The sequence below is a fragment of the Melanotaenia boesemani genome, chromosome 11 (assembly GCF_017639745.1).
Source record: "Melanotaenia boesemani isolate fMelBoe1 chromosome 11, fMelBoe1.pri, whole genome shotgun sequence".
Taxonomy (NCBI): Eukaryota; Metazoa; Chordata; class Actinopteri; order Atheriniformes; family Melanotaeniidae; genus Melanotaenia; species Melanotaenia boesemani.
In genome coordinates this window covers 6442494-6465451 of record NC_055692.1, presented here as the reverse complement: position 1 = coordinate 6465451, position 22958 = coordinate 6442494, and the positions used below count along the sequence as shown (strand labels likewise).

The window sequence follows — 22958 nt, the reverse complement described above, 5'->3', positions numbered from 1 at the left end:
AAACTTTCATCACTCTGACCCCCCCAAACTTGAAGCAGGTAATCTTTTTCATTCCTGACCACACGTCCCTCGCGTAATGAAAGCTGACTTTCTACCTTTTTCCTGAGGCGTCCTTGTGCTACTTATCTTTGTTTTGAATTAGTTTTGTGTTCCCTGAAGGCTTTCTGTTTTTTATGTTTAAGCAGCTCTTTCAGGTCACGGTGATCCAGGGCTTGTTATTGGGAAAGCACCTCACTGTTCTTGTGGGGATGGTGCTGTTCATACAGAGGTTGATATAATCTGTCGTCATGGCATTAACGTCATCTCCATGTGGTTTACAGACCACATTCCAGTCTGTAATTTCAGAGCACCCTCTAAGAGCATCTTCAACATCGTTAGACCAGTTTTTTTTTGTCTCTTTGATAATTGGTTGCTGCTAAACGATGGGTGTGGAGATTGAGGTGAGAAGAACCAGATTATGGTGAAGTCTTGCTACAAGAGGCAGCACAGAAGAGCTGTAAGAATGTTTAACATTGACATAAAATAATTCCAAAATCTCTAGTGGACCAACTGACGAAAACTGAAGTGTAGCAGAGACGTTGAAATTTGCAGGGATTGCCATGAATGCTTTTGGATGGTGTGTTTGTAGCCTAGCAACGACGCATCTAATGATGTCACAGGCTGCATCTGCAGCAGGTAAAATATAAAGCGCTACTAGAACTACACGGAAACTCAGTGGGTAGATATCTATAAGTTTTTGTCCATCTTGACAGTTAGATGTCCCGGTCTGGATCTTCTCTCCATGCCATCTCCAAAATGACACATCTTGATGAGAAGTACTGCAATACCTCCTCCTTTTTCCACTTAGTTTGATGTCTGTCTTCTCAAACTGTCCTTGTTAGTGCTTTGTGCTCATGCAGTGGTTGGCTAGCAGCCTCACGTTTCCCATCAAGAACAATTGGAATAAATGGTTTAAATGTCCTTTCGTTTTTCTCTTTGCCTTGCTACAGCTCTGAATCCTGTTTTTTTTCTCTCCAACTTGTGTGTGATTTGATGTGTTCTTTTGCTCATTAATTGGATTTTGGAGAGCTCAATCACTTGATCCTGCTGGCAAGCAACTCTTCCAATGCCATGGATACTCATGATGGCAGATGTTTAAAAAAAAATCCAGAAAAAGTGTAACGAATAAAGGTAAACAACATATAAAAACAATAGCATGGTGTGAGCTGACATAATACAAATTGTTGCTATCTGGAGGATCATCCTAGGGTTCTAGGTTGTCCACTAAGCCCTTTATACAGCCAGTGCTTTAAAGCAACAGTTTAAAGGACATCAAATTAAATTTACTATTTTATTAGACTAATTTCTGTTAGCTTGGTGTCGGTCTGTTTGCATGTAAATTGGCTGAGAGCACATCTGCTATGAGAAGCAGCTGATCTTTATCAGTCCCTTTGTGTTCAACCCATATGTGCACATTGAACAGGCAGTATAGTAAACCTAAAAGACTGGTTGGTGAATTTGGAAAAATGAGTTAATTATAGACCTGCTGCATTGAGGATAAAGAGACATTTTGCAATAAATAATTTTGCAAGTAACAACCACAGTATCTTTCCACAGATAAACACTATCAGTAAGTCACGCAAGCCTCCACAAGGCATCATCACACACCCAGGCAGCTCTGATACACAAACTTCTCTCCACCAGCTCCTTTCCTGTCATTCGTTACCGTCCAGTTGCTTTAGAGAAACAAGTAGGCCAAAAGTGGGAAGCCTTGTCTACGGTTCAAGCACAACAAAGGGAGCTAAGCAATTTGATCCTTCAGACTATTTGAGGTTTTGCTCAGCAAAGGATTGAGGGGGTGAGCTGCTCTTGAAAAACAGACTCCCTGCCTCTGTTTGTCTGTGATTCCCAGGGAGGGCTTCTCTTCTGTGCCTGCTCATTATTTCTGCCCCATCTTCGTGCTTATTCAGCAGCAGTTGTGCAAGTCAGTGCTCTCTCTGCACATCCCTGGAGGATGAGAGGGATATCCTTGCTAGTCTGTGCTAGTAAGGAAACATATGGATTCCATCATGCAAGGGGAGTATGTCACATCAGCATGCACACTTTTAGATAGGACTCTTAAGGAAAGCATGTTAGATTTTTTTTTTCTTTTCAAGGAAACATTTGGTTTTGTTTTCTCTCCACTTCTCCACCAAGGGAAGAGGGCTCAGTTGAACTGTTGCCATTTTCCTTGTTTGTATGTGTGCAGCTGGTGTTTTAATGAAGGGTGGGCTCACTTTCCCCTCTCTTTATGTGCTTACAGTGGGAGAGCTTTGGAAAAAAAAGACTGGTGTAGATTTTGATTTTTACAGGCTAGCAGTAGCTATTTACCATACTTCGTTTACTTTTTAGCTTTGCTGTTGTTTCCCTTTAGATGGATGCTGATGGGAACTCTGTTCATACAGAGAAGGTTGTTCATAATAACAATCTGATTCTCATTCCGATCATGAAGCCTCAGGTCTTACTCCATCCTTGATCACTTACCTGCTTGCTTGGTGTGGGTCAAGCTCATTTATCCTCCTTATTTCTCAAAGTGAACCCTATCTGAGAGGATTTTTTCTTCCATTGGTTCCAAAGCTGGAATTTTCTCTTTAGGTTAATTTACTTTCATCGCTTTGTTCACCATCCATTTAGAGCTGTGACAGTTGCGCTTGCGCTTATGATCACCAGGGGTGTGATTTTCTCAATAAATGCTGATAGACTAGCTACCAGACAAGCAGGTGCACTCTGAGTAATTCATTTTGATTTTGCATCATCTAATTAATGTTTGTTTAAGGGAGGTTACCTTCTTTATGGGGATGTTGCCCCAGCGTTTGTAATGAACCACTCCTAATTTAAAGTGTTAGGTTCTTTTATCCAACCCCGAGTTACTTAAGGAAACACAATTACTGTTGCAAAATTTTGTAAACACTGCTTTATAGAGTGCAAGTCCTCCTAGTGTGTTACTCAACCTGAAGAGATTCAGCAATCATCCAGAGCCACAGTTATGCTTCATCACAGGTCTTTGTGGGAGCTCAGTCCAACACCTGATACAGGTGCTTAAACATTAAAGTCCATGTCATAAAGTCATAAAACCATTAGATGTTGTTCGCTGAATGGTATTCATACAATGAAAGGTATTTATTGTCCTCACATGCATAATATGACTTTAAAATTCCAGATAATAATGCACTAATGGATTAGGCTGTATGTGAGTTTGAGGTTTGTTTTGTACACTACTTGGTGAATTGGTTTGCATTTAAATGCACAAGGCTTTACTTAAATGTCATGCAGCATAAGAGCACTCACAAAATATCACAGCATATTTTCAAATGTCAGATCGGGTTCTGTTTTACATACCTTTGTTAGTTGGACTAGTTTGCTAAAACGCTTTGTGCTCTTCAAATTCCAAAAACATTGGCACAGAAGTAAGATGATGGTAAAAAAAATGTTCCCTGGACAAAACATTTTATACAGTGTGAGAAAAGTCACAGGATGCCTTCAGAAAAGCACAGATGGTAAACAATCCACCACAGAAAATCTTCCTAAACAATGTTTTAGGAATTACGTCCAAGACTTCAGTTTTTCCTCTTCATGAAGTTTTTGTGAGGGTAAAACTGAGACCAGTTATATCATTACACATAAGCATAATTATTATTATAGTTGTTCAAAAATGACTGACCGCTCCACATTTTTAACTTAAGGGTTTCTCCTTTTAATGCATCCAAAGATCAATTTCTTATTGTGGCTCTATTCAGCCAGGCTTGAGAATAACAGATGATCATTTGAATAAAATTGTATGTGTATGTTAATGTATTACAGTACATGTAAAGTGTGTGAACAACAGCCCTTTAGTCTCTTCTGTCTGTTTCTCTGTAAGAAACGGATCAGATCCTGATGTCTGCACAGAGGCCTGAGTGACAGCGAGTCTGGAACAGCAATAGGTGGAGGCCAGACTGAATGGGGGTGGAAGTGTTATTAGCATGAGAAAGCCCTCATCCTCTCTCTTCCTCCTCACATTGTCTGCTTCGTGTTTCTGGCTCAGTCACAGGACAAGCCACTTCCTTAAAGAGCCATCATTCCTTTTAGTTGAGTTTCTCACTAAACAGTTTCTAAGTAAACAGTTGCTCATCAGGAAGATTTGATTGCTTCCTGTCAGAAATACCATGTGTTTGACTTAGCTATTTTCTAAAATATCTAGAAAATATCTTTTGTTTTACAAACAAAGTTCACTGGTTGTTCCATAAGTATATTGTTTATTGTGATTCCAGAGTTCATCCAAACCGTTTATTTATTCATTTTTTAACCTGTTTGCTCAGTTGTCTCTTTGCAGTCATTGACTTATTTTGTTTTTCATTAATGGAAATAATTCAAAAGAAGAACTTAACATGTATGAAGCATATTTTACCTCAAAAGACTCAGGAATTAGTATTGAGCCCTTTTGATGAGCCTCATCAGCAAAAAAAAAAAAAAGACCTCGTTAACCCACCATCGTTTCTCCAAACTGAAGTGACTTAGCCCAAAACACCAAAAGAGAGAAAGATGAGAGCAGGCTTTGCATCCAAGCAAATAGTAGTGTGGACAGTACAGACATTTTATATCTGTCTGTCTGTCTGTATCTCTCTCTCTGGTCCAACACATTTGACGACAGGATTTAAGATGCAGAAATTCTACCTGACCTTACAGCAACACTACCACAGTTTTCAACCTGTAAACTCCGGCTTCTGACTCGTCTTGATGGCACACAGACAGTCATTAGGCCCATGTCTGGAGCCGTCATTGCCCCGTAGCATCCTGAGGCCGACATCCTGCATTTCACAACTTTTTGTTTCCCAGTCTGAAGCGTCATGTGACGGCACATCACCCACTGGCAGCTGCATTTTAAAACACTGACCATTTTCGATGTGCGCCATCGCTGATTCACAAAGAAACACAAGGACATCATCAGAGGATGTTAGGCAACTAAAGAGAGGAAGTGACAAAGCAAGAGATAAGACAAAAATCAACATTGAGCTGTCTTTTACCGGCTGGAGAGATCTCAGAGAAGAGACATGATACAAGACAGATGCCCAATTGGCCTTGTTAGGGGGGTGACAAAAAAAGCCAAAGTTCAGTAGTGTTGCTTTAAGCACCACTGATTGGTGAAATAACTTTTGGGTGCGAATGTTTTTGTAACTGATACCTTCCAAGTAAAATTTTCTCCTGTGCAGCTGGCAGAGATTTAATCTGGATCTCACCTTTACTCTCCAAATACTGAGAGACATGTTGTAAGCTAAGGATTAGTGAAGGAGACATTTGATTAGCTAAATTACCACATTGCATCCATACAACTGTGACACTATAGTCTCTGCATAGCTGTGGGAGTCAGATGACAGCGCATGGATCTTAATTTATTGTGTCCATGTTTTTGAGCCAAGTTAGAAAAAACTGCTTCCAGATATGCTCCTCTGATGTAAATCTGTGTGAAAAGCTTGCTGTGAAAATCTGAAAAATAAGTCAGTCTCTAATTTTCTCTCACTCTTCTTTCTCTCACCCCTACTGCCTTGTTCTCTTCCTTCCTCTGTGGGTGTTTGGTACACTAAGTGCTTCATGATTGCTAGGGCTGTGAGGAGGCACAGGCGGCGGAGGCGTCAACAGCCTTCAGCCAAGTGTCCTCACTTCCCCAAGTGGTTTTTCTGGCAGTGTTTTGGTCGAGTGACAGCAGAGTCGGCATTACCTTGTTCAAATAGCAGCATTCAACAACAACGCTGCATGGCAACATGGTGGCAGAATTTCCATAACAGCCCCTGTGTTGTTCATATACAAAGTAATTTATCATGCTAAAATGTCAAGTAGACCCACCACAAGTGCTTGGGCTCGTTTAGCTGCCCAGCTGCACACAGATTTATTCCACCTTACTTTGACCTTTCTTTTACCTGCAGTGTGTTAACATTGTACCTGGGCAGACACATTTAGCTTGAATGCACAAGATTCACATTAACAAAGAACAAAGAAAGACAGAAAGAAGTATAAATCATAGTCTAAATGTAAACAGTGAATTTTTACCTCCGCTAGGGCAGTTAGGGACAGATTTTGATGTGTTTTTCAGGAAATCTCATAATTAAAATAAGGAACAAGTCAGAGTGATCTGGATCACTTCCTGGATCCAGGAATTTTTAAAAGTATTTTTCACTATGAAGTGATGGGGATAATTCTGCCATTAGAGGTTTGCAGTGGTTTGGTAGAGGTGCACACGCTAAGTGCTTCTTGTTGTATTTTGAGTTCAACACATTCAGACGTGGTGTTTTTTTCAAAAACCACCTTCGATAACCCCAGAATCTGCTGGAAATTTTAAAACTGTCCACTAAAATGTTGTACTTCTTTCTGTGAGGAACCTGGAATGAAATGAAACCAGTTTAAGAGGTTAAACAGAGATGCTGTCACATAAGGCTTGAAAATACAGACAGGACTTGTATCAGATATAAAAAGGTCAGAACAGTCATTTTTTGTATTATAACCAAGGTTTGCAGACTCTGAGGCCTTTTTCTGTGAGATTTGGTCTATATCAGGAGAATGATGACGTTTCTGAATCATATTTGTGGATGAAGATGGAGATGCGGGTCCTTCTAAAGCCAGGACATGAATAACATTAAGTAGCAAACATAATTGTTCCTAATGAGTTCTCTAATTGTATCATATTTTATTAAAGCTTAAAGGGGAAATAATATTGTTGAGGCATAAATGAATCATTTTCATTGGTCATAATAAATAAAATATGACATTATTATTATTTCCTGTGTTGATCAGTTTTGATCATAATATGGTTTGTTAATGCTGTCATAGTATATTGATAATGACCTCATGAGACGTCTTGGTTTTTTGCTATGAAATATAAAACAGCTGAGATGAGATGATGCAAGAACTGGTGCACAGAATCGCTTTGGCTCGCATGTTCATGCGATCTGCATAGTTGCTTGATGATACCTTTTTGCAAACTTCATCAGCAGATGGAGCTCATCTTTTTTTTAAAAGCTGTCTTTGGAAACAGCATAAGGGTACCATGCGTTAGACAGGTGAAATGTGATAGTATCCATTACTTCTTTCTGCCGTTTGAAACTTTTCTTATATGGTGTAACACTTGCAAAGGCTTCCGAAATGTTCTTTCAATTTGCTCGACACTGAGATCTAGCTTTGCATGCGTTGTACTGAGCTGTGTGGTGCCGACATAAATGGTCAAACAAATTAGTTACGTTACCTCTCGTTGAGGCAACAGGTGCAAGGCAGTTGATACAGAACACGTGTTTGGTCAATATCGTCCCTATTGTAGCAGAATAATTCCAGATAACTGATGTTGCTTTTTTTTTTGGCACCAAGTCTTTGTTTTCAGTGATTTTCTTTCGTTCATTGCTCATTTTTTCATTGATACCAGCAACTCACTCAGTGTGAGTGGTCGTGGTCTGCTTCGACAAATGATGCTCAAACAATATATTGTGCAGCTTTAATCCAACAGCTTATCAAATTCTGCACAGTGACTCATTAATTTAAATCAGGTGTGTTGGAGCAGGGAAACACTGAAAACTGGTCTAGGCACAAAACTGATGTTCATCTTCTTTCTAATCGCTTTCATTCTTAAAAAAAATAAATAAAACTGACAGTACAAAATGCTAACATGTTATTATTTTCTTGTTGTGAGTAATTAAAGCTGTAAAGCAAAGCTCCCTACAGAGAAGAAGCTCCGTCCTACATCAGCTGTGTTGATATAGTGCTGAGCTTTGATTCTTATCAGTGTGCTGCTGACACTGAAAGCTGCAGTTTGGCTATAATTTATACATTCTGGTCAAACTGATTATAAGGGACTGCTGAAGATGAAAGCAGTTTTTTTTCTAACAGTCCAGGGATGCATGAATACTCATTTGTTCTACTGCAGATACAGGTACACTTCTCTCTCTTCTCTCACTCCTGTCTGGATTAGAAATATATTATCAAAAGAGAAGCAATGAAAGGAGATATAACCCAGTGGTGTTAATCTTTTTCAATATGTAACACAAGCATCATAATGTTGGTGTCAGTCAGAAACGCCTCCACATGTTTGACTGATGTTGCCCTCATGTTTACCTGAAATCCCGTTGGTGTCTTAATTCAGCATTTATTACCGTCTGTTTTCAGGCGGCGTCTGCTGTGATTCATCAGCTAGTTATTAATTAAAGCTGTTTCTAATCAACACTTTCCGTGCACCCACTCCCTTTGGATCAGATGTCTGTTTACCACACTGAAACTGGTTCATTTATGGCCTGAAGTCTGTTTTTTTTTTAACTGTTCCTGAACATTCGTGAATTCTGTGGAACCACTTAGCAGCAGAATATCCTTCCAGATGAAGAAGATTTTTCTGTGTTAAAAATTTGCATCATTCATTGTTTGTTTTGTCAGTTTATAAGTGTGCACTCCTCATTGTTTCAGTGTTTTTATATTTTAATGGAAATTTGTGCTTTCATTTCATAATCTATCAAAGATATTTTGCTGGTCATGATATGACCCATTTAGTGTTGCACTCTTTTGCCCAAAGAAACATAATCCACTGCCAACATACAGTTTTCCTATTTTCAGAGTGAATTATCGCTTTGTTAACCTTAACACTCTTTTTATTGTTGACAGCGGTCAGTTTGCTGTGGTCAGAAGATGCAGGTACAGGAGTACAGGTGTGGAGTACGCCGCCAAATTCATCAAGAAACGGCGAAGCAAGTCCAGTCGACGAGGGGTGACCAGGGAGGACATAGAGCGTGAAGTCAACATCCTGAAGGAGATCCAGCACCCAAACATCATCGCTCTGCACGAAGTCTTTGAGAACAAGGCAGAGGTTATCCTGATCCTGGAACTGTAAGTGACGTCTTTATTCACAACTTTAGCTGTAGTAATAGTTCGAAATACAATGTCCATGCTTTAGGTGTTAGCTTATACTCTAACAAAACGTTGATGTCAAGAATCACTGGTGCAACTTAAACCAGTCAGCCACAACATTAAAACTACCTACCACCTGTTTATGAGGAAATGGTTATTCAGAGGAAGTTTACTTATTACCAGGTTGTTAAAAATCTCTCTAGCCTTAGATTAACTTGAGTAATTGAGGTAAAAAATGTCATGTGTCCACATTTAAATTCAGCCTACCCATACAGGTACACACAGACAAACTGAAATGAGTTAGAACATCAAGCACTGTTTTTATCATGTGGAGTGCTCGCGGTAAGATTGCTTTAATGGTCATTCTATACACAGTTTACAGCAGGGATGCCCAGGTCCGGTCCTCGAGATCTACCATCCTGCAACTTTTAGATGCAACCCTTCTCCAACACACCTGAATCAAATGACTGGCTCGTTACCAGGCCTCTGCAGAGCTGAATGACATGCAGATGACTTTTGATTCAGGTGTGTTGGAGAAGTGTTGCATCTAAAAGTTGCAGGACAGTAGATCTTGAGGACCGGATTAGGGCACCCCTGATTTACAGCTAAATTGGTGGAACAACCTCATCAATGCGCCTAAAAAACAAGACAAAAAAAAACAAACAAAAAAACAAAAAAAACAAAACAAAATGGTAAGTAATGTACTCACTGGCCACTTAATCAGGTCCACCTTGCTAGTGCCGGGTTGGACCCCTTTTGCCTTCAGAACTGCCTTAATGGTTGGTGGGATAAATTCAACAAGGTGTTGGAAACATTCCTCAGCAGTTTTGCTCCATATTGACATGACTGCATCACACAGCTGCTGCAGGTTTGTCGGCTGCATCCATGATGAGAATCTCCTGTTCCACCACATCCTAAACCTGCTCTACTGGACTGAGATCTGGTGGCTGTGGAGGCCGTTGGGAGTCCAGTGAACTCATCGTCATGTTTGAAGCAAGTGGTTGGAGATGATTTGAGCTTTGTGACTAGTGCATTATCCTGCTGGAAGTGGCATCAGAAGATGGTTTGAAGATAAAATTCAAACACTCGTGGTATGAATTTTATGGGGCAGCTAAGCGGAGTTTGGCTCCCCTGAAAACACTCACCTGAGACACTGAGTTGGATCAGTATCTAAAAATAGTCCACTTTCAAGTTATATTTTATTTTCCATAAGGTTCCTAATGTTTCTAAAATTAAAATAATAGCATTAATGTGTCAGTGTTGTGTGTTTATTCATTCAGGTTGCATTAAATTTTCTAAATGGTTCAGTGTCTTTCAGCACTGTGGACGGCAGCATTGTTTGTGTGTCATGAGCTGCGCAAGCAGAAACCACATAATTTGCTTTTTGTGGTTGATAAAAGAACTTTCTGTCCCTATTTGAGATGACTGTGAATGTATCTACTTCAGAGAGTAGGCTATTAGCAGTAGCCTGTTGCTAATAGCCTACTGTCTGAAGCGGATACAGTCCCAGCAGATCAGCAGTTTTATAAAATACTCAGACCAGTGTCTTATCTGTGTTATTTACCTCAGCTTTTACTGGTTTAATGGGTGCTGACTGTTGTATCTTTTTTAATTAGCAAATACATTGACAAACCTTCCTCATAACCCCGTCATTTTTGTCCCAGCTCTGTCATTGCTTAGAAATTTTTCCACTGTGCTGCTGAACACTTTTTGGTTGTTCTTGAACAAATTACACATAAATAGAGACGTTATCTACCTTTCTGTTGACACACTGGGGCAGCGGTAGTTACCCAAAAAATATTTGCCTTATTTTCTGAGGCACATTACTGAAGATGCTGTCAAAGAAACTTTATCTTGGATGATTTTAGAGATGATCCTGACAACATTGGAAAGCCTCTGTCAGAGCTTAAGATTTATTCTCTTTCCACAGTCTGAGTAAACTTAATTTTGAACTGTCTAATGGTACTTTTACAAGTTATTTATTTATTTTAAATACTAAAATATTAATTCATCACATCACAAATCCTCACAGGTATTATTCAGGGTAGACTGATTAGAAAATGTGACTGTAGCTGGAACCTGTTACGAGGTACGTCGTGTGGCAGAAGGTGACTTTTTTGTTCCGAACACCAGCTAGACCAGTTTAACCAGCCTACAAACAAAGTAAGATCAATGATGTTTGCCCTAAAACAGTCAGCTGGCACACTTTTCTTTTAAAACAGGTATGTGTAAAAGCAGGATCACTAAATCGCCTTGCAGCCAGAAGTAATGTAATGTTCAGAGCAAAATAAGATGCATTCCTGACCACTGATCACATATGATAGGATTGCAAGGAAGTGCAGAACCTGTCCGTTTCTGTCATGTCAAATTTCTTTAAAAGACAAAAAAGAAAAAATGACAGTTTCCATTATTTCTGCTTATCTAGGAGAAAAATGACACTGAATTAAACAGAACTAAGCGTTTAGTCAATCTAGTAACAAACTCTGGTGATAAATGGTCCGGGCTCGGCTAAATGCTTGTGTAGCACTTAAACCGTGTCAGTCATGAAAACGTGGAGCTTGTCATTTTAGTCATGAATTATTTCTGAAAGCTATCGTTTCCTCATTCCCAAAACACAAAGTCAGCACTTTCATTTTGCTACTTGAACTCCTCCTCTCAACTTTTTTAATAAAAAGTTGCCCACAGTATGCTTTATTAGTAATGTGTATATAAAAGCTCCATCATTATTTATGTTTATTTCTATACATGTAATCATGTTTCATTAGGTGAAGTAATATTGGATTGTTTGTGAGTCCAGTACAATAAGAAAGACAAATGTTAAGAAAATGATTAAATAATCTGCATATTTCCTGTAAATATACAGCAGTCTAAGATGACCACAGTTGAATGTTAATAATCAATAGTTTTTAGCTGTAAACCAGTAAATATACCTACGATCTGGATGTTTATGGTGCTTTCAAAACAGGGGAAAGTTGAGGTATTTTTATTATTCCCAAGGACCAATTTGGTGTACAATAGTCTGTAAGCATAAAACAATAAATCACATACCAACCATGGAGCATGCTTACATGTTGTCAGTTACAATGCTGATAACATCTTTAATAAATGACCTTTTGGAGTCCGTTCATTGTGCACAGTAGCAGAGAATATCTGCACCTTCACGGTAGCAGCACAAACTTTCAGCTCGTTTGAGATTATTTCACTAACTTAGCTGCACTCTTCTACAGTTTTTTCTTATCAAAATGTGATTCATACTAGAAATAAAAAAAGAAAAGGTAAGAAGAGATTCAGAGAGATTCATTTTCATAAAAGTGGTTATAAGCAATGCAGCAAGTTTGATTTCGTTACATCTAAACTCTTCTAAACCCTCTTTACTGTTTTAAAACAAGGAATTTTTTTAATTGCTGATGTGTAACTGGATTTGTAGACATCAAACTCAACCCTTTGACATGAGTGGCCTCTAAAATTGTGGTCCCTGCCCTACTGACTGTGGAGACATGACAGTTTTATTACATCACAGGGATAATACATTACACTGGTTCCTAAACCTATTTGTGTGACAGATGCTCTCTGAACCACTGACAGTTGTTTGGTGTTTGTCACCATTTGTCAGTTAGGATGTGTTTTGTGTTGGCATGTTGCCTCAGGATGCTGGTAACAGATGACGTATGAACCCAGAAATGCACTTGAAAGACTTTTTGAGAAGGAGGACACCACACAGCAGCCTGCATTTCCTAGAGCTTTTTGTTTGTTTGTTTGTTTGTTTGTTCTTCTATCTAAACTTAGACACGCAGCTATAATTTTTCATGTGTTTTGAGCTGAATTTGCCAGGTAAAGATAGTTAGTTATTCAAACAGTGTGTGAAACATTTCTCCATTGTCCATTGATATGTAACTGAGCTTTTTTTGACTTGGTATTTATTCCAAAATCTGACTATAGTATATATGACTCTTTAAGATGTAAAGCAGGCACTTTATTAAATTTACTGATCGGATATGTTGATATTCTCCAATTCACTATTATCAATGCTGATATATAAACATATCTGGTTAGCATCCAATTGCAGACAACAGGCCTTGAGTGGAATCAAGGCAAGTTTATTTGTTTACCTCATTTCATACATGAAAGCAATCAAACTGTAATTATATCTACTTGTGTATTGTTAGCCTGCCTGAGTCACATTATGGCCAACTTGTGATACCTGTCTAACACTACTCTCCTAACACTGCTGATTCACTGCACATCATTCCCTATATAACCTGAAATATGACTAAAGCATTTATCTTATGAGGCTAACAATATCAATGGTCCATTTTGGGATGAAGACACAAATGGAGTTTCCTATAAAGTACACATTTATTGGACAAAATAAGAACATTTGTTAAGTTTGTATGTAAAACATAATCTTCCATTCGCATCTAAATGCCTCTAAGGTTTGATTATTTTCCACACTCATTTAAACAGCTTAACACCTGGATTATGTATACTGTCAGAAAAGGCGAATCCATCTGTCCATTTTCTACAGTCCAAGGTTGGGTCGCCTCTCCCTGGTCCCTTTTCCAGCTCATCCACTGGAATCCAATTCAGATTCAGAAACTTATTTAATCCCAAAGGGCAGTTCATATGCAGTCAGGCCTATTCACTGAAAGAAAATAAATAAATAGACAATACTACAATAAAATCAGACAGCAGTCAAACAACAACATCAGTATTCCAGCGACACAGTGTGCAAATTGTGCAAGTAACTGCATGGCCCACTTAAAGATCTAGTCAAAGGACAGTTGAAAATGGTAAATGGACTTGTACTTATATAGCGCTTTTCCAGTCAGTTTGACCACTCAAAGCGCTTTACACTACTTATCACAGTCACACACATATTCACACCCTGATAGGCACATCGGGAGGCAACGTGGGGTTAAGTGTCTTGCCCAAGGACACTACGGCATGTAGTCAGTGGAAGCCTGGAATCGATCCGCCTACCTTCCGGTTGAAAGACAACTGCTCTTCCTCCTGAGCTACAGCCGCCCGAAAATAATAATGAAAATAATAAAAAAACATATTTACAAGTTTAAATTAGATTCATCCCTCATTGGGAAAACTTGGTGTTGCAGACAGCTGTATATAGTATACACAGAACCAAAATAGAAAACATTCAACACTCATCTGTATTTACATATATACAAACCAAAGATAACAGTGCAAAGGAAAAAAGGCAGTTATAAATACTGTTAAAAAAACATGTATGAAAGCAGTGCAAAGTGACAGTTATTGACCACGTAAAAAGGTATAAATGTGAATATGTACATTTATTATGACCAGATATTACACTATGATGGAGCTTGCATATCTCTTTGTTCCGCGAGAGAGGGCTTAATAACATCAAGCAGAGGCCATCAGGGAAAATTCCCTCGCCAGTACATGGTCAAGTTAGCCAGCCATGTTCCTAGCCTTCTGGACTGTTCTTTTGTCCCAGAGAGAACTCAGATCTAACAACACCATGCAGTTTGTTAACAGACAGCTCTGTAAACCAGCAAAAAGAGGAGAAGGTTATAAACTTTCAATGGAGCACTGGTAGAAGTTACATATATGGTGAGCCCATTTCACAGCAGTTTGTGTTCTTAAAATTTTACTGTGAATCAAAGACTGTTCCCAAGTACCTGCCATACTGAACTATCCGAACCTCTCCACCATGAATCCTGCTGGGTTTATGCTCAGCATTACCTTTTCTAAAATCAGTGCCCAATTCCTTGGTTTTAGTTACATTAAGATCAAGACAGTTGCTGTCACACCAGTTAGTAATGCATTTAAGGAAGGAATTCTGAGGCATTCCCAAGTCAGCCGAGAGACATAGCCCCTCCAGCGTGTCTTTGGTCTTCCCTGGGGCCTCCTCCCAGCAGGAGGACCCTTACCAAGGAGGCGTCTAGGAAGCATCTTAACCAGATGCCTGAGCCACCTCATCTGGCTGCTCTGAACCCCTCCTGGATGAAAGAGCTCTTCACCTTATTTCTAATGGAGAGTCCAGACACCCAGAGGAGGAAACTCAGTGTAGCTGCTTTTATTCATGATTTTGTTCTTTCGTTCACTACCCACAGCTTGTGACCATAGATGAGGACAGGAACGAAGATCTAGAGCTTTGCCTTTCTGCTCAGCTTTTTTTTTACACAATGAAAGAACGATGCAGAGTTGGCATCAGTGTGGATGCTGCACAGATCTGCCCGTCGATACCCACTCCAATTCTTCACAGAACTTCGCTAGCAAGTTCTCATTTCCATCCTTGAAAGGACACTCCAATCCTTTCCACCTGCGGACTATAGTCTCGTACTTGGTGCTGGTCTAAAGTTTTGTCTCTAGTCCTACAGAAGCATTTACAAATAAGAGAATATGGAGTTTTTTTTCTTCATTTAATAGCAGCAGCCAATTGGATGTTACAAATTCCTGTTGGTTTTGTTCCAGTTTGCCTTCTTCATCCTCTTGTCCCTGCTTCAATCTGGGTGAATTCAGCCAGGACAGAGGAGTCCTCTTGATCTTTGACACTGACCAACTTGTATAAAAGGATACTGAGGTGATCCGAAGGGACAGAAACCTTTTCTCCTGTCTGAGAATGTGTGTTTACACTTCATCAACCTCTGATTTCTGTGGCGTTTTCTGCAGAACTGGGGGTCCCAGCCACACTTATCTGCCCCATCTCTTCTGCTTTCTCTGTCCCACACCTACTCACAGCTGGCTTTCCTTCTCACATTAAGATGATTTGACCATCCTCATCATGTAATTATTATGTAATCCGTCCTGAAACAGGCCACATGTTGATTAACTGATCTTCTGTTATGATGTAGGGTTTTCTATCACTGATGTACAAGCATTGATTATGGGATGGTATAAGGAACTATGTAATTAGATTTGTATTAACTTGCATTAGGTGTTAAACTATGTATTTTATTCCTAAATTTTTATCCCTGTCAGGTTAAATATAACTCAACATTCTGGTTTTAGAGAAGGGTTTTTATTAGTTAAGCATGACATGCAGCAGTTGGTTGTGAACAGCACTGGTTAACTTCTTCTCTGAATGTGTAAATTGGTCAGGCTCTAATGCATCAGGATGATTAGATTACACCAGCTCAGCTCTCCTAATCAGGGATTTGTAGCTGGCTCTGATCTGAGGGATATCTCTTTTTAATGTGCCCTTCTCTCTCTCTCGCTCTCTCTCTCTCTCTCTCCCTCTCTTGTTTTCTCTCTCTTTCCTGGTTCAGCGTTGCCGGCGGTGAGCTCTTCGACTTTCTGGCGGAGAAGGAGTCACTGAGCGAGGAGGAAGCCACTCAGTTCCTCAAACAGATCCTGGATGGAGTTCTCTATCTGCACTCCAAACAAATCGCCCACTTCGATCTCAAGGTACCGCCACAAGAATAGATTAGTAGAAGTTACAGTGGTCCTGAACAAACAGCCACATATATCCCTAAAGCTGTAGCCTTCATCCTGATGGATGAAGGATGAAATTAAACCGGAAATTAGTCTTTACTTAAAAAAAAAGTTTATAATTTCATAAGCTGTTATTATTGTGCATCTCTGATTATCTTCCATTGCACACGCTGATAACATGAAATCCATATTAATAAGCTGTCTTCCACTCTATAAAACACATATATTCTAACATAGTGCATATATTCTGTGTTTATTACAGGTTTAAACAACTGATCAATCAGTCAGCCAAGAGATTATCAGAATCACATTTTACAATTAGTTCTGGGCAACAGTAAAGAAATAATCTAGAATAATCACATGATTTTCTGCAATAATCACATTATTATGGGCAAAATTCAGAAACAAATTCAAAAGCAGTGCATTGTGCACTTTTATATTTATAAACAGAAATTTGGTAAAGTTTGGTTTATAAACACTTTAAACAACTGAGCTGCTTTTTAACAGCAGCATTCCCTTTGGTAGCAGTATTTCTTGTAAATCCCAGTTTAAACAAAAATAATAAAAAATAATCAAATATATACATGACAAAGAATGATGGAAATGTCAGGATTTGTCTTTAAAGGGTAAGGAGTCAGCAGCATAAAGGTTAAAGCTGCGTGAAGCTGCTTTCCCTGAACACAGGGAACAATATCTGATCAGCCATCAGGTGGGTTTCCCTGCTGGAGGAGGCAAAAAGATGGATTGGAATCTCAGCACTTGTATAATGTGAGGGAGGAAGGGATGTTTCAAGAGAAAAATAAAGATAATGACCTAAAAATTTTGCAAATATTCAGTTTACATTTTTCTCAACACACTGCATTACTTCCATCACTCAATTATATGTAAATAACTATTATTTTTTAAAATTACTTAATATAATGTCTGTAGAATATGTATATAGCAGCTAGTGCTGCTCCTATCCTCTGCCCTCTATATTCTTGCTGCTGTGGCATGTATTCGTTCAGAGCCAGTGAGCGATGCATTCACTGCCCGCATACTTTCATGCGTCCCTGACGTTAGCGTGGTTGTTAGCCAATACATCCACTAGAGGGCAGAGCAGAGTTCAGGGTTCACCTCTCGAGTTCCGAGGTCATTTTGACAATAACAAACATGGCGACGGTAAAGGAGATCATGACTGTGTGTGACAGGTGACACTAGCACAGTAGACGCTGGTGGTCTGTGCGGCTATTAAAAACAGTTAAGCTTCTTCTGCTTTGTTGCTTTTATTGGTCACCCGTCAGCTACACTGCTCAATACTGCCCCCACGGTTTCCGGTGGTAATGTAAGCAGAGGTCCCCAACCCTGGTCCTCAAGGCCCACTATCCTGCAGGTCTTAGATGTCTCCCTTCTGCAACACACCCAGAGCTCTCTGACAAGCTCTGAACAAGTCTGCTAATGAGCCATTAATATGAATCAGGTGTGTTGCAGCAGGGAGACATTGAAGACCTGCAGGATAGTGGGCCTTGAGAACCAGGTTTAGGAACCTCTGCTGTAAAGGACACAGAAGACTTTTAAAAGGCCCTGTATCTGTTTTTAGCATAGATCATTCATAGGATTTTAACAGGCTATAAAACAAATGTCTGTGTTAATGAATTAAAACATTAATAACACGTTAACTTGCCCAGCCCTGATTACAATGTTACAATATTCAGGTTATTTTTCAGTTTTTTTGTTTTTCTTATGGTCAGAGTTTCCTACAGACATAGAAAACAACAGTGACTCCCCCCAAGGTCATGCTGTGTTTATACAACACAATGTGCTGCTATCTTAAGAATGAACACTTATCAGCTCACACAACAAACAATCCCAACATTTATCCTTCTTATTTAAGGTCACAGCAAAATGTTTGCACCCCTGAATAGTCCGTGATCCACATCCATTCTCTAAATGCCACCCAACTGGAGAACTGAATTAAATCCACTCATCATCAGGGGGCTTCTGTTAAACCAGTTTCTCTTTGCCTGTTTTTTTTTTTTTTTTTTTTTAGTTTGTAGCCATGACTCATGTGTTTTTGGAATCTCACCTGTTTATTATTGAGTGTGGGGAGTTATGGTTCCCGAGGGAGGTGATGTAAAGGGCAAAGCGTGCTCGCAGCAGAGCAGCACATTTCTTCCATACAGCACGGCTTCCTGCTCAGTACATTTCCTTAAATGTCCGCTGTATTTTTTAACCCTTGTGGTGATTGTTATTATTGAATCACAGTCAGTATTATTGATCAGTTTCCACTTACAGCTGCATATATGGCATCTCAGAAACTGAATCCTTCATTTACTAAGCAATTCTCATTCATAAGAGGTCAGAACTTTTGGCCTACATCGCTGCAGACGGTAATAACCGCCGTGTCGAGCCGGTCATTTCTGATCAGTACAAAAGCTTTTTTTGACACTGCACTGTCTGCTTTGGATACAAGCTGCTGTTATGCACCTTTCTGGTTTTACTCCAGTTAAATCTCATCTGTAACATACTAGTCAGCTTAACTAGTTCAGACAACTAGTTCATAACATGAGCTGCATCTTCTTCAAGATCAAGAATTCATTTAAAAATGTGTATCATGTCTTGTTTCTTCAAATATGTAAAAATAATTTGATCTGGTTTAACTTTTCCCACAGGTTTTAATTTGTTTTAACTGTCTGAAGGATTAATTTTTAAAAACCAGTGCTGCATTTTTTTCCACATATATTTCATCTTTTATACAGTGATGCTTTATTTATAATGCTATTTGACTTTAATTTAGTTTTTTATCTATCTTACAAAAATGTCATGTTCATATTATATTAATATTCTTCTAAAATATTGCTGTAACATTTAATTACTAAATATGTATATATATATGAAATTTTATATTTATTCTGCAGTAAGTGAGAGTGTATTTCATAACTCATTAATTCCAGTGAAGTGGTTAAATTGCAAATGTGCCTTTGTCACCCATATATATACTAGAAAACAGTCTTTATGTGTCCACTGTAGTGAACACTGTGCATCAAAGGGTTAAAAAAGTCTTATAAATTAAATTCAATTTTATTTTCTTAAGTACTTTTTATACATAAAAGTAGCACAGGGTGCTTTAAACCACCAATTTTACCTTTTTACACTGGCTGTAAAGGGTGCAGCATTTTTATTGAGCTTTTTTTAATTTAATATATTTGTCCCTTTTTCTTTTTTCCATATTTTGGAGCAACTTAAAAGTAATTTATTGAGTTTGTGTTTGGGGTTAATGAGATAATGAGCAGCTTTTACCACAACTTTGCTGTAGCAGAGTCCAAACTCGCTTTCTTTTAAGTCAAAGATCGAGTTGACCTTAAAACGGCACATTGCATTTACATTGTAATTCATCATCAAGTACCACGCAGTGTCCAGGGATTGTCTCATGTGAGGGAAAGTAAATATGGTCTGAGGATGATATATGTTTAAAAAAAATAGCTTATAAGAACATACACACATTTTAATTGTCTTACAGCCTATGGAGTTTAACTCCAGGATAAACAAAGTACAATACATTCCTGTTTACATAGCAGAGAACAAACCCAAAGCTGGAGTTTAACAATATTTTCTGAGCGTCTCCGGTTGCCACTGCTGCCCACAGCCAATCTGTTCCTCTTCCTTCCCAGACTACGTCCTCGTGCTGGCTCGTAACCCAGCTGAAAGGACATGAATTGAAGCAAAAATATACTTGTCTAAATGAAGCAGCATGTCCATAGGACATGTCTGGCTTCTGTTGTTTGGCTCAGCTTTGCCATTCTCGTCTTTGTCCTACTTCCTAGAGAGGGTTTTACTCATGTTTTGCATGGAATTTCCATCCCTGATAAGCCTCCTTCCTGTCAGACTGTTTGTGGTTTTATTATTACTAATGCTATCTTTTTAATCTTAACATTGTGTGGCTACAGGCCAGAATCCTTCTGAAAAGAACTGTCCGCTAAAGAAAGTCCAGTTTGCCTTTCTTTTTTTCCTCATTAATGAGTCTTTTTTTCTGTTTCCAGCCGGAGAACATCATGCTGCTGAGCCGCTCAGTGCCTCACCCGCGCATCAAGCTCATTGACTTTGGATTAGCCCACAAGATAGATTTTGGCAACGATTTCAAAAACATTTTTGGAACTCCAGAATTTGTAGGTCAGTATCCCACATCCATGTGCATCTGTTATTTCCCATAGTTATCCATGTTATTTGCCATATTTTGTGTTGAACAGACATTGTTGTGATGAGTTTGCACAAACTGCACCACCCTGTTTTCCTGGCTTCATCCCAAGGGTTGCACATGGGGAGAGCAGGTGCCAAATGTGCCACTGGGAATAAGAGTCCTGATAATAGACCAGAGTTATCCGTTCTGCTCCTCACTGCCAGCACAAACACACTCACACACACACACATCAGTGCCATCTGCCCTTTGCCCGGGGCAGCTGCCAACCATCCCAGTGCCAATGTTCTCTACCATCATCATGCAGCCAAGACCAGCGTCTCTTCCCAGTTCAAGCAAGATGTCAGGCGTCAAATGGAGTAAATACACACCCAAAGGTTTTAAGATTAATTACCAGCAAGTACCAAAAATATAATTCAGACAGAACCTGGTGTGTTTATATTATTACAGGCAGATTTTAGAGGAAATGCTCTAAAACGCACCTCCTGGGAGAAATTAAGGTGATTTAGATCCCTTGAAACCTTAATTACGTTAATTTGCATCAAAATGATACTCCAGCTCCAAGTCAGAGCTCATATAAATCTTAACACAGAAACAGAATACACACATTTCTTTTAATTTAAAAGGGCTCTGTAGGAAAGCAAATGCAGTCATGTCAAATCTACAGTGAAAAGATCATTTTTCACTAGTTTTTCTGCATTTAAAGCATACAGCAGTAGATGTGTTAGTACTGTTGGCAATGGGAACAACTATTAGATTAAAAACATAAAAATGTGCTTTTTATGTTGCCAAAATGTAAAGTAATACAGGCCAATATTTCATATGACATCTCTTTTGTGTTGGAAATGATTTGGCTGATTCCTTTGAAATTATTTTAACATCTGAAAACTTGTCACAAGAGAAAAAAAGGAATATTCACAGCTCAAGAAGGTGAGATTAAGAAAACACCAGCTTATAAAATAACACTTTGAAGGTGACAAAGTCAGCAGCGAACCTAGTCGAGGGTGGTAATGAACCCAAATAAAACACTAAGTTCTGAAGACACTGCAGTGATAAAATATAACAGTAAATAAAACCTGTGGTGTGTAGTTGTTTTGTATGATTTATAAGATTCTCCTGTTTTCTTTTAACAGCTCCGGAAGTCGTCAACTATGAACCTTTAGGCCTGGAGGCCGACATGTGGTGAGTAAATAAATAATCTGACCCACATTGAGCATTATTATGTACTTTGCTTTTTAAATGTGTGATAAACATCTGCTGCAAAGTATATTTAGATTTTACAAGATATTCATGCTATTAAAATACACAGCTGTTTAGAGATGAGATTCATTGTTTCATCCCATCTTTTTTTTTTCTTTGTCTTTCCCTCTGCAGGAGCGTTGGTGTCATAACTTACATCCTGTAAGTATCTGAATTCCCAGCAGTACTGGTGGATAATGGTGTGAAACCCATGAAGTGGAAACGTGTAACCCTGTAGGGGTTTTAACAAAGGCCACCTTCAGATTTGTGTTTGCGTTTTCTTCCAAACCATCGATCACCGAGTGTGACAGTCAGACTGTTTGATGAGACATAAAAAGGGTTAACGGCTGCTCTTTGACCCTTTCTGTTGGGAAAAATGTCTGAGCCGTAGCTCAGCGGCTCGTGTTTAAATAAAGCCCAAACACAATGATTGGCCTTTTTAAATGAGGTTCCTTTTCTTCATCAGTTATGTTTAAGTCTGTTTCATATTTATGTTGTTGATCTTTTTTGTTTTATAAATTCCATTTGTGGCTGCTGATATGAGCTCACACATTTGTGTTCATTATTACATCAGAGGATATGAGGCGCTTAATTTCCTGTTATACCCTATTTATGAAATGAGAACGTCAAGATATTTTATGACATGAAAATGTCATAAAAGGATTTTATCTACTTCTGTTTCATTTTCATACTGCTCTGAAAACAGGGCTGTTAAACCACAAATATCCGCTGTTTGAAACTTTTAGAAAACATTAGTTTTATTATTTATTTTACTATATTATTCTTGGGTTGGACTGAAATCTACGTTTTGGATTTTAGAAGTACCGACTTTTACACTGTTCTTGTAGCACCACTAAAACAAGCAGATTGTTAGTGTCTAAAGATGCATTCACACCAGCCCTTCTTAGTCAAACCCTAGCTTCTTTGCTTGGAAAGTCTGGCTTGTTTGCAGAGGTCTAAATGTGTAACAACAATCCGATGCACATCAAAGAATTACACTTTGGTCCAGCTAGAAATGGAGGTCGGCTCGCTTCAAGTGAGCTAAAATTCAGGAGGCAGATTACAAAAACCAATAGCACTTCCTCGGGCGAGGAGGAGAAAGTGTATGTGAAAGCAAACTTCAACCGGCTGAATGATGCAACCCCAGATTGAACCGAGTCCAGAGGACTGTTTAGTGTGGAAAGAACCGAACTTCACATTGTTGTGTTTACAGTTCTGAAAGGGCCTCTTGTCATTGAAATTGAAGAGAAAAATTACATAA

General features: G+C 38.9%; 1 protein-coding gene across 2 annotated transcripts in view; it reads left to right on the top strand.

Moving 5' to 3' along the window:
• Window positions 1-22958, top strand: part of dapk1 (death-associated protein kinase 1) — an 82517-nt gene that overhangs the window by 21901 nt on the left and 37658 nt on the right. For both annotated transcript variants that reach the window (XM_041999887.1, XM_041999888.1), the window contains 5 exons: window positions 8629-8850; window positions 16119-16257; window positions 20304-20433; window positions 21592-21640; window positions 21833-21859. In XM_041999887.1, coding sequence (XP_041855821.1) covers window positions 8629-8850; window positions 16119-16257; window positions 20304-20433; window positions 21592-21640; window positions 21833-21859 — 567 coding nt within the window. The remainder of the gene's footprint in view (window positions 1-8628; window positions 8851-16118; window positions 16258-20303; window positions 20434-21591; window positions 21641-21832; window positions 21860-22958) is intronic.